At 40.6% G+C, this 15,706-nt stretch overlaps 1 protein-coding gene across 1 annotated transcript in view; it reads right to left on the bottom strand.

Annotated features, from left to right (window-relative positions):
• Window positions 1-15,706, bottom strand: part of LOC308097450 (uncharacterized protein) — a gene marked incomplete at its 5' end in the record, with an annotated part of 177,783 nt that overhangs the window by 8,727 nt on the left and 153,350 nt on the right. The window contains 9 exons of the mRNA XM_080445209.1: window positions 3,597-3,770; window positions 5,487-7,272; window positions 7,968-8,032; window positions 8,423-8,663; window positions 9,655-9,750; window positions 12,746-12,835; window positions 13,555-13,619; window positions 13,997-14,237; window positions 15,184-15,279. Coding sequence (XP_080301335.1) covers window positions 3,597-3,770; window positions 5,487-7,272; window positions 7,968-8,032; window positions 8,423-8,663; window positions 9,655-9,750; window positions 12,746-12,835; window positions 13,555-13,619; window positions 13,997-14,237; window positions 15,184-15,279 — 2,854 coding nt within the window. The remainder of the gene's footprint in view (window positions 1-3,596; window positions 3,771-5,486; window positions 7,273-7,967; window positions 8,033-8,422; window positions 8,664-9,654; window positions 9,751-12,745; window positions 12,836-13,554; window positions 13,620-13,996; window positions 14,238-15,183; window positions 15,280-15,706) is intronic.

Here is a 15,706-nt window from a genome sequence, read left to right on the forward strand (position 1 = left end):
CGCGGAGCATCGCGACCCGTTGTGGGTAAATTAAATAGAATAACATTCGATTGTGGGTTAATAAATAGGCCTATATTAACTTTCATTGCCACGGACGGGAATTCCCATCCGATTCTGCAAAGGGTCACATTACCACGGACGGGAATTCCCGTCCGATTATTTTTTAATTGTAGATTTCCGCCTCCATCCACTTCCTGTTTATTGTTTTCCTGGAAACGGTTGTATCTCGAGTTGCCTTGTTCTGCCCTGGATTCGGCGAGACACTGTAGTTTCAACGTGGTCTGACAAACGAAGGGACAGCTCCGGTTATATATTTTTTTCTATGGACGGCGAACAGTGATCCCCTATGTGTTTACCAACGGTCTGACAGGTGATCATAATGTATATAAATGTTCTGTGGCCAGTTGGGGAGGTGGGAAAGATGCATTTGTTTTGTTTTTTTTAAAGATTTTTTGGGGCTTTTCCTGCCTTTAGTGACACACAGCAAAGGTCGTCGGGATCGGGAGTCAAACCCACAACACGCTGTCAAGCTGGATTACCAGCGTATGTGGTATGCGCCTGGACTGCTAGGCCAGCGGGCGCCCAAAACGTGCATTTTTGAAGGAAGATGGTGTTTTCAGCGTGCCTGCGACATGGAAAGGCACCTCGCGGGTGCCATTTTTTTTTGCTCTGGGGGTCGGCCACGGATACTCTTTGTGTTTACAGATGGTCCGACGATAGATCATCTACATTTTGTGTGACCATTTGAAAAGGTTATAAAAACACAAAGATTGTTGGCAGTGGGTGAGTTTATTAATTATACTGGCAGTGCAAGAGTCTTGCGATCGAGAAAGGTCGTCACAGGCAGACCTGTATCCCGAGAAAAGACAGACTATGCACCCACTGCACACAAAATGAAGTGGAAACCGAGCTACACTTCCTAACCGTCTGTCCATTGTACCAAGACATCAGAGACACATACTTCCCACAGATTACAACCACACACAGAGATTTTGAAAACATGACCAATGACAAAAAACTCCCATATCTGCTGGGCGAAGTACAACAATGTGCAAACACAGCAGCAAGATTCGTGAGTTGCTGTGATAGGAGAAGGATATCAAACGGAACACAACCACCCTAAATACTAATCATTGTGTATATTCCTGCACTATACCTGCACCCAGTGATCTTGGTACATAGAAATTGATCTATTGAAGATTCTGACTTTCAAATGTACATATTTTTTGTTTTGTTTTTTGTATTGTTGTATTGTGGCAATGTAAACGTATGTTTTCTCATGCCAATAAAGCCCTTTGAATTGAAAGAGTTAAATTGGTTATTTCAATTGGCGATCGCTCACGTGCACATGTATGCGCGAGTGTGTGCACGCGTGCCTGACGCTGCACTCCATTCGTTAAAACATCCACAGTACACCATTGTCTATCTTGATATTATAGCCTACATTGATATAGAAAGAGGAAGTCATAGAGTTTAAAATTAAAACAAGGGTATTGTGCAGTCACAGTTACCAAAAAGCGTGTTATTTTTCAGCTTTATTTTATTGATGGGCCGAGTACAATCCCACTTGGTACAGCCAAACCCTGTGGAACAATTGGTTAGTCTGACATCGATTGCTAGGACAGCTCCAACCTTACGTGCTTGCTTAAGGTACTGCAAAGCCGGTATGGAGAGAGGCGCTCACTTGCAGTTTTGGGAAACACCTGTAACGTAAGCCACCCTTCGTAGCGGAGCCTTTGTAAGGACAGCAAGTAACTCCCTACGCACAATATCTTTGGGAAACCCGGACATTGTCTTTCTTGCTGTTGTATTTTAAAAAATCCCATGTAGGACTCTGCCGCTTCTCCCAACTTTTTTCGCCGTTGCCATTATGCTAAAATAACGTGCAATCAGTGCTACGCACGTATGGTGCACACATTGTAAACAAGAGTAACTCGCCCCAAAACACGCTCGCCCCAAATTGTTTTGCTTACCAGTTATATATACCAGTAATACTGACAGATTTGCCCCGGGGGCGACCGTGTTTTGGGGCGAGCTACGTCAGAGGACCCGCGGTGCCCATAACTGCGGTAAAACTGGTAGGGGAAATGAATTGAATTAACTCATTCACTGCCAAGGACGTAATTATAAATAGTGAGAACAACGAAAACAAAGGGCATTTTGACTTGTTTTAGTTAGTTTTGTAAACACACAATACAGTTTCAGTTAGTTACCATTTATTTAATGATTCTAGTTTATATTTAGTTCAGTTAACGAAAATGTTTTTTTAATTTTAGTTTTCGTTATTTTGTTCGTTTTCGTTAACTATAATAACCTCAGAACAGACAGATTATGGAGTCCCTGCTCTTTAGTTCCAAACTTTTCAAGGTCACACACATGTGCTGTCACCACTTAAATCACTCCCTAACATCCTCCCACACCTCCACCTATCATTTCTATTCTGAGGTGAGATACTCCCTCTAGTGTCCATTACAGTGAACTGCTTTAACACAATTACCGCCAATCCCGAGATATCTCGGGATATCAAATCCACCCGTTACCCGCCTGTCCCGAGATATCTCGGGACAGGCTTTGGTTTAATAACGATCGCGGTAAATTTCGGTACCATCCTTGATTTTTTTCTCTTCCCATGACGCTTTCAACCCATCCTATGAGAAATTGTCCGACAGCCGTTTCCGGGTTAAGGTTTTATCTTGAAAAAAAAAAGTTTTCCTGGTTTTGGTAAGCTCCGGTTGTATTTTCTTTTCTTTGATCGACGAACAGTTATCCTCTTTGTGTTTACATACGATCTGATAGCCGATCGGATGCTAAGCTAATCTAAGAGGGCCGGTGGGGAGAGGCGGAAATCACGTCACAGCCAAACGGATATGACGTTTGCAGCGTGTTTGAGCCGCTGAAATCACAGAAGAAGAAGAAGAAAGAAAAACCTAAACTTGAAGGCGACGGACGCTCGTACGTCCGTCGTCTTAGTTTATAAACACCATTGGATCGCGGATTTTAATGGATATAACATTTTTGTGACCGGTTCAAAAGGTTATAAAACTCAAATGTCTGGCAGTGGGTGAGTACATTATGAATAAACTCTGGCGGTGAATGTGTTAAGATGAATAACTATGGTTCATGACATGATACATTTAGTTGAACATTGTAATGACATTCGTAATTGAATGAGTCATAAACTGCAACACTCTCATTGATGTGGCAATAGGTTGTCAACTTTTTCAAAATAACACATAGCCTACGCAGGACATTGCATGAAATAAAAAAAGCATTTTTCTCCCTAACACCAACAGTTTTCTCTCTCCAAAGAAGTGTTATCATATTGATATTTGCATTCTTTATTCTGATCTTCTTAGATATTAATTCGGATTTTTTAAATGTATTAATATACATAGTATTAAAAAACAGGGGATGGGAACAAAACATCCAAAGTCTAATGTAATCAGAGATGTTCAAGTTTTAAATGTATCTCAGTATGGCTGTACATCCTGTAGTCACTATACCCAATCATCAAACCTATTCACACTCCTCAAATGAATAAAATACATACTGAAAAACAAAACTTATCAAAAATAATTATGATAAATGAATCTGACCTGAGTATCTCCAGTTTACAATGTGGACTCTTCAGCGCAGCACACAGTCGCTTCAGTTCTGAACTGTCCAAGTCGTTGTAACTGAGATCTAGTTCTCTCAAATAGGAAGGATTAGAGCTGAGAGCTGAAGTCACAACTTCAATGTGTGTCTTGTTGAGTTCACAGCCAACAAGTCTGTAAAAAAAGATTGAATGTAAAATCAGAGATGATCGAAATTAATTAGACCCTGTTGTTCACATTCTCTGTACACCCTTTCACTAATGGTATGATCCAGTTCTCATTTGGTATGGTCTGTTTACATGTAAAATAGCTAAAGAGGACTCTTGTGAATGGTACAGAGTTTTCCTGTTGTTCTGGGTGGTACCATGTTCTCTGTTCCCTGTTGGTGTGTGTGTTTCTTGCATTTGTGCGTGCGTGTGTGTGCATTATAACAAGGTGTTGTGTGGGTTGGTTCTATATTATAACCAGGTGTTGTGTTGTCAGGCTGTACTGGGATCAGTGTGGGTTGGTTCTATATTATAACCAGGTGTTTAGTGTCGGGCTGTACTGGGATCAGTCTGGGTTGGTTCTATAATACAACCAGGTGTTGTGTTAGACTGTACTGTGATCAGTGTGAGTTGGTTCTATATTATAACCAGGTGTTTAGTGTCGGGTTGTACTGGGATCAGTGTGGTAAAATCTAAAAAGTTTGCATGGAATTAAAGTACACTAAAATATTTATCATAGACCGTTTTTGTTGACTAAAACTAAACTAAATACTTAATGTTTTGCTGGACTAAGATAAAGACTAAAATGCTCGACTTTTAGTCGACTAAAACTTGACTAAATAAAAACGGGATGAGGTTGACTAAATATGATGAAAACTAACAAGGGCGATTGAAACTGGACCTAGACTGAAACTAAATTTAAAAACGGCTGATAAAATCAACACTGGTACAAAGCTAAACAAAATGTTGAATAAATGTGAATAACAATAGCATCATTTAGTTGTGTTTTCCATCATCAAACCAACTCGTTAATATTTTGAGGGGAACATGTTTAATCAATTAATTCATTAATACAATAAATTCACGCGCACGCGCTTCGCACATGCGCACAGGTCTTTACCCCTGGCCTCGCACCTAGGCTAACTATTTTCCTACAGGAAACCCTAAACGTATGAAATAGGGCTGAAGTGGTAAGTGTATTTTATGGTTTTCTGTTGTGGGAGGGGGAAATGGTGTGACTCATTATCCTGTTTGTTTGTTTATTTGTTTCTTTGTATTTCTGTAGTTTGGTACCTACAAACTATCATGGGAAAAATATATTTTGTGTACTGTCGTATATTATGAGGCATAAACTGCAGGTTAGCAGGCTTGTAGTTGTTATAAGAAGTGGAGGAGAAGAGACAGACGTCAGGGTTTCCAGGTTTCCAACTCATTCATTTATTCCATAAAGACCACAATAAGCAGCATCTTAACAGAGAACCAGGGAGCCAGGGGCAGAGCCCTGAGCTCCACACAGCCTCACGTTGTGTGAGACAGTACTAACTAACCATTTTAAAGACACTCTCTTATACACTGTAGGTAGGTGACATTACAATAACAGGTGGGTGGGTGGCAGAGAATCCCCCCACCAGCTGTTGACCAACTTCTTTGAACATTGGTAGACATGATTTGCAAGTGCCTGGAGGAAGGGAGTGAAGTCTCTCAGTTTAACAATAGAAGATGTAAATCGTCCTTCACACCTAGCCAGGCTAGGCTCCCTCTTAAACAACAGGTCACTTGAATAGCCAGACTGTCTGTCTACAACACATTATTATTACTAGGTTACTTTAGTATCATTTCTTAATATGTTTTGACTTGCACACTGTTCAGATACCACAGTACTGAAAAGACAAAACATACTAACCGAGCCTTTGTGCAGTTCCTCACAGCTGGGACCAGTGCCCATCGCCCCCTCCCTGATGTGTTGTATTTCTGCAGGTCAAACTCATCCAGAACCTCCTCTGACATCTGCAGCAATCCGACCAGAGCTGAACACTGGGTCTCAGAGAGTTTCTTTCCTGTCTCCAGGTACTGTTTGATTGGATGACTTACTGAGTGGGCCTTCATCTCCATCAAACATTGAAAGATGTTGATACATCTGTCAGGAGAGCCGCTGCAGGGATCCATCTCCTTCAGGTTGTCGATGGCTTTCTGGATCTCCTCTGGATTCTCTATCTGACCAAGCAGGCCTCCTAACCCACTTTGGTTGGACTTCAGTGAGATTCCATGAAGGAAACGGACAAAGAGGTCCAGTTGGCCACTTTTACTCTGCAGGGTTTTTTCCATTGCAGCTTTCAGGAAGTCAGACAGGGAACTGTTAATGTTGAAAACATCATTGTTCAGGAATGCCTTCAGTACCTCCATGTTCCTCTTTTCGAAACAATCAAACAGGTAAACTGCAGCCAGAAACTCCTGGATGCTCAGATGAACAAAGCAGTAAACAGTATCCTGGGAGAATATACTGTCTGCTTTGAAGATCTCTGTGCATAGTCCTGAGTCCACTGGACCCTCTTTAATATCAAGGTTACACTTCTTCAGGTCTTCTTCGTAGAAAATGATGCCTTTCTGCAGATGTTCAAAGGCCAGCCTTCCCAGCTTCAGAAGAACTTCTTTATCAGCCTCTGCAAGTTTTTTTTTCTTTTGATTGTCACCATGCTTTAGCCACTTCCTCTTTGTCTGGACAAAGATGAAGTGGCTGTAAATCGCAGCCAGGGTCTTGGGAAGCTCTGCTCTCTCATCTGTCTTCAACATGTCCTGCAAAATGGTAGCAATCATTGAACAGAAGACTGGGGTTTCACACATGATGCGCAGGTGCTTTGATTCTTTGACGTGTGAGATGATTCTGCTGGCCTGCTTCTCATCTCCGATTCTCTTCCTGATGTACTTCTCCTTCATTTCATCAGTGAATCCTTTCACCTCTGTTACCATGTGAACAAATTCCTCAGGGATCTGATCGGCTGCTGCAGGGCGTGTGGTTATCCAGATCTGAGCACAGCGAAGCAGTTTCCCTTCAATGAGGTTGACCAGCAGAGCTTCTAGTGAGGTGGCCTCGGACAAGTTCTTTGAACATACATGATAGGTTTTGAAGTGTAAATTAATGTGGCTTTCATCAAGACCATCCAGGACAAACCGAACTTTGCAGGGACTCTTGTCGTAATTAGTCTCTCCTGATCTCTGCAGCTGGGTGAAGATGTCATTAAGAGCTTCTTCTGAGATGCATTCATATGTGGGATTGCATTCATGAATTAGCTGAGCCAAACTAAACTCTTGCCCCTGCAGCAAATTGAGCTGGCGGAATTGGAGCACAAATATGAGATGGGGATCTTGATTTTTTTTCTCTGCCCAGTCAGAGACAAACTTGTGTACGAGAAAGGTTTTGCCAACTCCTGCCTCGCCAATCGACATCACTGTTCTCATGCGTTTGTCTGGTCCAGAAGGGTGTTTGAAGATTTCACTGAGTAGGATCTCCTCATGTGCACTGCTGATCTCTGTGTCATCCACACGTACGATTGCGAGACGTGTGTAACATTCAAAATCCTTCTTATCCGCCTTTTGGACTGTCCCTTCAGGTACACACGTAAATGGTTCCTTAACCTTTGTTTTGAGCGTGTCTTGGTAGTGTGTAATAGGATGTGTTTTCACAAGGAAAGCTGTAAGAAAAAAAGCAATTCCTTTAGATATTGAGGGAAATTATAAGATCGGCATGATGTGTTAACTCATTGAGTGCCATAATTATTCATATCTATTTCTGGCCATAACAATTTTAATTTTTTTAATTTTTTCAAAGTAAAAAAAATTTGCTTAGGAAGCGAGATACAGCCTTTTTCAGTTATAAGTTAAACAAGGAGTGGATGGAGCTGCAAATCTTCAGATAATGATATCTTGGGTTCAGGACGTTTTTTTTTTTTTAAACACGTGAAACACGTTAATGGCACGTTGCACCATAGCGCTAAAACACGTGAAACACTTAATGGCACTCAATGAGTTAACATAATGAATGACAAAATGTTTTCACCTAACATTATTATTACTATATTTTTGTCCAGATCTTTTTGCTTACTTTACTTTACTTTACATTACTTCACTCCAGCTGTTTTGTACAAACCTGAGGACCCATGTTATCCCAACATGATCTGACATGTCTGATGCAACAATGCTACATGCTACCATTATCAGAAACATGTTAACTGTAATGTAATGCAATGTAATTTAATTGAGTGTAAGTGTAATGTAAGTTCAATACCCAATGAAAACAATTAGAATGGAATTCAACAGTTACACTAGCAGATATAAACCATCATGAAACGTCTCCATTTAGAGTAAAGAAACTTCAAACAGCACTGACCTGGGTCAGATGTAGCTGCTGCTTTGGGTTGTGTTGCATTGAGTGATGGAGAACGCTGAGGACACCTGTTGTGAAATGAACAAAATGTTTTACAAACCGTATATAAATCTAACAATTATATATAAATATTATAGGCTGTATAGGACCGTGTACAAATCTAACAATTCTCTATATATAGGCTCTATAGGACAAATCATGGGTTAAAAACAAAACACACACACACACACACACACACACACACACACACACACACACACACACACACACACACACACACACACACACACACACACACACACACACACACACACACACACACACACACACACACACACACACACACACACACCATGGCCTGAAAAGCTACAAAAATGTTTGTCCTAAAATGAATTTAAATGAGCTGCAGAGCTTTTAGAAGGAATCTGAGAAAATTGATTTAAAGGACAATTGCTTACAGATCAACTAGAAGACACTTCTCATGCTCTTCTAGACCTTTGTAGAACGTGTCTTTGGATGTGCCGGAGTTCAGGAGTGTATAGAGTTCCCTCATCTTATTCTGACTGGTATCCTTAGACATCACATTATTGTAGCCCTCTGAGGTGATGACCTTCTCTTGAAGGAGCAGATCCAGGATGGGTTTGACCATGATCACTCTCTGAATCAGGTCAGGCCGGTGTTGATCAACAAAGAGACTCGCTGAAGATATTTAAGTGGAATGAAAATGTTATTGTTGATGTCATTTAAAATACAATGCTTCAGTGCTATTGACGTGTATAGATCATGTGTTGCAACTTGTGAGTGATCATTGGACTCACAAAGAAGAGTACACCTGGAAATCACGTGATCTAAAGAAATTCCAGCTGATCCGGTCTAACGTTATCAGATTTATAAAAATATGTTTTTCTTTGATTTCTTTTCCCAGATTGCGTTTTTTTGTGAAAACAGGCTATATTCAGCTGCCGATAACTAAAGAATGGAAGATAGTGATATTTTCTTTTTTTTTTTTGGATGAAAGAAAAGACTCATCTTTCACCCGAGACATCTGGTGTTTACATCGTTATTGATTTTTTTTTTCTGGGTCTCGAAAGATTAGTAAAAACGCTGGCACTGGCAGATTAATTAATTAATTCCTGGCACTGAATTAGTTAAACATGCTTCTGAACATTCAAAGATTTAACCACTTAAACCCTTAACTTTGTTGACCGGGGTCCCCAGGGCTCCTTAGTAGGTCTGCTAGTATTTCCCTCATTACCAAATCCGTTCTCCCCTCTAAGTGATCACAATGTATCGCAACAAGCTTGTATCTGATATTTTTCTGCCTAAAGTCTGCCGGAATAATTCTAGAATTCTACAGTTCATATGGTTAAAATGTAAAGACTTTGTATCCCTCAATTAATGGAATATCAGTGTTTGTTTAGGCCTAGCCCAGTTTTTGCCATTTGATATAGGCAGGGTTAGGGTTAGGGTTAGGGTTCGGGTTAGCTACACAGTACACTTATTGTTTTGTTGTCATACAACTTTCATAATCATTGGAATAGACATAGATCTGTTTTAATATGATTTAATATGATGCTTTAACACAGCATATGAATCAAATAAAGGACAGTTTACAGATAAATAGTATGAACAGACCAGAACGTTTAATCTGGTTTTTTTTTGTAGAAATCTATGCATAGTGTCGGCTCACCTTCAGTTTTAGAGACCACTCCCGTTGTTGAACTTGAACTTGGTGTTTCAGCATCTGTAGCTTCATGCTGGTCTGATGTTACAACTATTGTTGAGTCTGAAAAGACAAACAGACTTTTCTAAGAACCCCAATACTACCTGCCAGTAATTATCCTGCTACTAAAGACTAAAGACATTTCAACAAGTAAAAAGTCACAGCACCAAATAATAATGTTTGGCAGTCTGGTAACAATAGGAATTAAGATGAACAGAAGAACAATGTATGTACTGTTGAGCGGCTACGTAATAAACTAGAAACGTGCACTTACTTGGTCTCTGCCAGGCCGGGTTGTGTACTCCAGGCCCCACAAACTTTTAAAGTCACTTATGGACAACATTTTCTTCATGCAGTTATACACACAATACATAAATTAACACATCATTAATACTGATAATAATAATAAAATAGTACACAAATCCTATATAACTATTTGATTAAGGGAGTACAGGCGGGCGGTTGGACCACGCCATCACACTCAACCATAACCATATACTAAGGAGTTACCAAAGCAGCTACGCCACAAATATGGAGTGTGTTGTGTAACCTCAATGTGTCGTCATGGCATCAGACTCAAGAAAATCTCTCAGTTCCATATATGGCCACAAAAGGGGCCAGCCCATACATGGTCATATACTGATGACATCAGGGAACTTAATATATGCCCATAAAAGGGACAAGGACTGACATATACAGAGATCTCCATATATGGCCCAATCAGTTTTGATCGGCTGTGCAGCATAGATGTGAGTGCCGTGTAGCGGCTCGAACTCTAGATGTGAGGGCCACGTAGCAGCCTAAACTCTAGATGTGAGGGCCACGTAGCAGCCTGAACTCTAGATGTGAGGGCCACATAGTAGCTCAAACTCTAGATGTGAGGGCCACGTAGCAGCCTGAACTCTAGATGTGAGGGCCACGTAGCAGCCTAAACTCTAGATACGAGGGCCACGTAGCAGCCTGAACTCTAGATGTGAGGGCCACATAGCAGCTCAAACTCTAGATGTGAGGGCCACGTAGCAGCCTGAACTCTAGATGTGAAGGCCAAGTAGCAACTTGAACTCTAGATGTGATGGCCACGTAGCAGCCTGAACTCTAGATGTGAGGGCCACGTAGCAGCCTGAACTCTAGATGTGATGGCCACGTAGCAGCCTGAACTCTAGATATGAGGGCCACATAGCAGCCTGAACTTTTGATGTGACGGCCATGTAGCAGCTGAACTCTAGATGTGAGGGCCACGTAGCAGCCTAAACTCTAGATTTGAGGGCCACATAGCAGCTCAAACTCTAGATGTGAGGGCCACGTAGCAGCCTGAACTCTAGATGTGAGGGCCACGTAGCAGCCTGAACTCTAGATGTGAGGGCCACGTAGCAGCCTGAACTCTAGATGTGAGGGCCACGTAGTAGGCGTAGAGGAAACCATGCAAGGCACCAACCTGCTCATCGGGAGCAGTTTAGGGGTTCAGTGTCTTGCTCAAGGACACTTGGACACTTAGCCAGGAGGAGCCAGGAATCAAAATGGAACTTTCGGATTCCAAGACGGCCGCTCTACCTCCTGAGCCACTGCCACCCACAATAATAAAAGAGCCACGTAGGGAAGAACACAGACCTGCACCTACTGTATGCATCATAACTTATGATACGTATCATACGTGATGACGCATGCTTAAAAAGAACAGATCTACAAGCTAGTGTCCTGTACCATTGATAGCTTGAAAATCTGTTTATTTCTCTTTTTTTCTCTTTGTGACAACCTCCTACTATGCCATTTAAATTTGCTGCACAGATCACAGTCAAGCAGCTGACTGCTGGACACAGACATACACACCACGACGCCGGCTCATAGACAATGATACAGAAAAGAGAGAACGCTTTTATCTCCGTCAGAAACAAAAACAAATCACGTTCATTTTAACTCATTCACTGCCAAGGACGACCTATGACAAGACATCGTCCAAACGCCCTCACTGTCAAGGACGACTTATGACGACTTTTTGTGTGTTTGTGTGTGTGTGTGTGTGTGTGTGTGTGTGTGTGTGTGTGTGTGTGTGTGTGTGTGTGTGTGTGTGTGTGTGTGTGTGTGTGTGTGTGTGTGTGGATGGATGGATATGAATGGATTGCACCTGCTATTTATATCCAATTACAATATAGGAGTATTTCAGTAGCTGTATGCACCCTATCTTCACCTGCCTTAGGATATGTCTACAAACCTTTCCACTAGATCATTCATGTGGATGTTCATCAGAACAAAGTAATTATGCTTCTGCACTGTTAACACATTGATTGCCAAGATCGCATTGATGCGTTCTTTCAAATCCATCGCTTGCTTGCCGCAATTCAAAAGAACGCATTGATGCGTTCTTCTGTTCTTTAGAATTTTCATTGTTTAATCTGTGATCGCGCGGCTCTGTTTATTTTTCATCAGCACTTTCGTTTTCCACTTATGTCACACTCACCCGGAGCCGGATGTATAACTTAGATTTCGTTTCCGGGTCACGTTGTTTTTCTCCGGTAATTTTCGTTCAGAATAGGGAAAAACACGTTTTTTCACACGGTATAAAAAATGAACGGACAGCTCAACTTCTATTTTCTTTGGTCCGGGTGACTAACAGTCATCGTCGTCGTGTATCACATCGTTTTCAGGCCGATCAGGGGATCAGGGATTGTCGAAAACATAACATACAGTGTATGACCGGATGTGACGTGGGCCTGTTTGGGAGGGGGCGAGCGAGGTGATCAATGTGTGGATTTGCTGCTCTCTACTGGTGGAACTGTTGTATGTATTTAAAACCACAATCAGAGAATTTATTTGAATGAAAAATTAAAAAAAAAAAAAAAAAGAAAACACGCAAATTGCTGGCATAGGGGTGAGTACATGATGAATAAACTCATTGGCAGTCAATGTGTTAAATAGGCTAATCTAATCTAACATAAACTAAACAATGTGACAGGTTGCAATGCGTTGTGAGCTTGTAGATCTGCTATTTTGGGCTAATGTTCCCCCAAAATATGGATGCTGGGGTTCAAGTGGGTCATTGAATACATATGTGTCATCTCACCTTCAGTTGTAGAGACTCTTCTACTTGTTGACGTTGAACTCGAACTTGGTGGGTCAGCGTTTGTAGCTTCATGCTGGTCTGATGTTACAACTATTGTGTCAGAAAAGACAACAGACATGAATGACATAATTTTGAATCTTGTTACTGCACACCTAACGGTGAAAACCCTGAATTTGCACATTGGTACATGTGATATAGAGGGGAAAAAGTCAGAAATCCTAAAACAGCATTTCACTGCTTTATTCAGCACAATCAGCTCCCTAGATGTTGATGTTTGCATCAGTGTCCCAATACCACCTACAAAAGGCGGCGATGAACGATTCAGTAGACTCTGCACTGAGCAAGTGGCTTTCAACTCCGTATACCAACAAATCTTCGGAGACACTTTTTTTCAAATGGAATTCACCTAATCAAGCTAGGAGTAAAAGTGTTCATCTCAATTCAATTCAATTCAATTTTATTCAATTCAATTTTATTAAAGTGTCAAATCACAACAAGTTGTCTCAAGACACTTTACAAGAGACCCGACAATACTTTACATTACTTCACTCCAGCTGTTTTGTACAAACCTGAGGACCCATGTTATCCCAACATGATCTGACATGTCTGATGCAACAATGCTACATGCTACCATTATCAGAAACATGTTAACTGTAATGTAATGCAATGTAATTTAATTGAGTGTAAGTGTAATGTAAGTTCAATACCCAATGAAAACAATTAGAATGGAATTCAACAGTTACACTAGCAGATATAAACCATCATGAAACGTCTCCATTTAGAGTAAAGAAACTTCAAACAGCACTGACCTGGGTCAGATGTAGCTGCTGCTTTGGGTTGTGTTGCATTGAGTGATGGAGAACGCTGAGGACACCTGTTGTGAAATGAACAAAATGTTTTACAAACCGTATATAAATCTAACAATTATATATAAATATTATAGGCTGTATAGGACCGTGTACAAATCTAACAATTCTCTATATATAGGCTCTATAGGACAAATCATGGGTTAAAAACAAACACACACACACACACACACACACACACACACACACACACACACACACACACACACACACACACACACACACACACACACACACACACACACACACACACACACACACACACACACACACACACACCATGGCCTGAAAAGCTACAAAAATGTTTGTCCTAAAATGAATTTAAATGAGCTGCAGAGCTTTTAGAAGGAATCTGAGAAAATTGATTTAAAGGACAATTGCTTACAGATCAACTAGAAGACACTTCTCATGCTCTTCTAGACCTTTGTAGAACGTGTCTTTGGATGTGCCGGAGTTCAGGAGTGTATAGAGTTCCCTCATCTTATTCTGACTGGTATCCTTAGACATCACATTATTGTAGCCCTCTGAGGTGATGACCTTCTCTTGAAGGAGCAGATCCAGGATGGGTTTGACCATGATCACTCTCTGAATCAGGTCAGGCCGGTGTTGATCAACAAAGAGACTCGCTGAAGATATTTAAGTGGAATGAAAATGTTATTGTTGATGTCATTTAAAATACAATGCTTCAGTGCTATTGACGTGTATAGATCATGTGTTGCAACTTGTGAGTGATCATTGGACTCACAAAGAAGAGTACACCTGGAAATCACGTGATCTAAAGAAATTCCAGCTGATCCGGTCTAACGTTATCAGATTTATAAAAATATGTTTTTCTTTGATTTCTTTTCCCAGATTGCGTTTTTTTGTGAAAACAGGCTATATTCAGCTGCCGATAACTAAAGAATGGAAGATAGTGATATTTTCTTTTTTTTTTTGGATGAAAGAAAAGACTCATCTTTCACCCGAGACATCTGGTGTTTACATAGTTATTGATTTTTTTTTTCTGGGTCTCGAAAGATTAGTAAAAACGCTGGCACTGGCAGATTAATTAATTAATTCCTGGCACTGAATTAGTTAAACATGCTTCTGAACATTCAAAGATTTAACCACTTAAACCCTTAACTTTGTTGACCGGGGTCCCCAGGGCTCCTTAGTAGGTCTGCTAGTATGTATCGCAACAAGCTTGTATCTGATATTTTTCTGCCTAAAGTCTGCCGGAATAATTCTAGAATTCTACAGTTCATATGGTTAAAATGTAAAGACTTTGTATCCCTCAATTAATGGAATATCAGTGTTTGTTTAGGCCTAGCCCAGTTTTTGCCATTTGATATAGGCAGGGTTAGGGTTAGGGTTAGGGTTCGGGTTAGCTACACAGTACACTTATTGTTTTGTTGTCATACAACTTTCATAATCATTGGAATAGACATAGATCTGTTTTAATATGATTTAATATGATGCTTTAACACAGCATATGAATCAAATAAAGGACAGTTTACAGATAAATAGTATGAACAGACCAGAACGTTTAATCTGTTTTTTTTTTGTAGAAATCTATGCATAGTGTCGGCTCACCTTCAGTTTTAGAGACCACTCCCGTTGTTGAACTTGAACTTGGTGTTTCAGCATCTGTAGCTTCATGCTGGTCTGATGTTACAACTATTGTTGAGTCTGAAAAGACAAACAGACTTTTCTAAGAACCCCAATACTACCTGCCAGTAATTATCCTGCTACTAAAGACTAAAGACATTTCAACAAGTAAAAAGTCACAGCACCAAATAATAATGTTTGGCAGTCTGGTAACAATAGGAATTAAGATGAACAGAAGAACAATGTATGTACTGTTGAGCGGCTACGTAATAAACTAGAAACGTGCACTTACTTGGTCTCTGCCAGGCCGGGTTGTGTACTCCAGGCCCCACAAACTTTTAAAGTCACTTATGGACAACATTTTCTTCATGCAGTTATACACACAATACATAAATTAACACATCATTAATACTGATAATAATAATAAAATAGTACACAAATCCTATATAACTATTTGATTAAGGGAGTACAGGCGGGCGGTTGGACCACGCCATCACACTCAACCATA

The sequence above is a fragment of the Gymnoscopelus braueri genome (genome assembly GCF_963280865.1).
Source record: "Gymnoscopelus braueri genome assembly, chromosome: 12".
Taxonomy (NCBI): Eukaryota; Metazoa; Chordata; class Actinopteri; order Myctophiformes; family Myctophidae; genus Gymnoscopelus; species Gymnoscopelus braueri.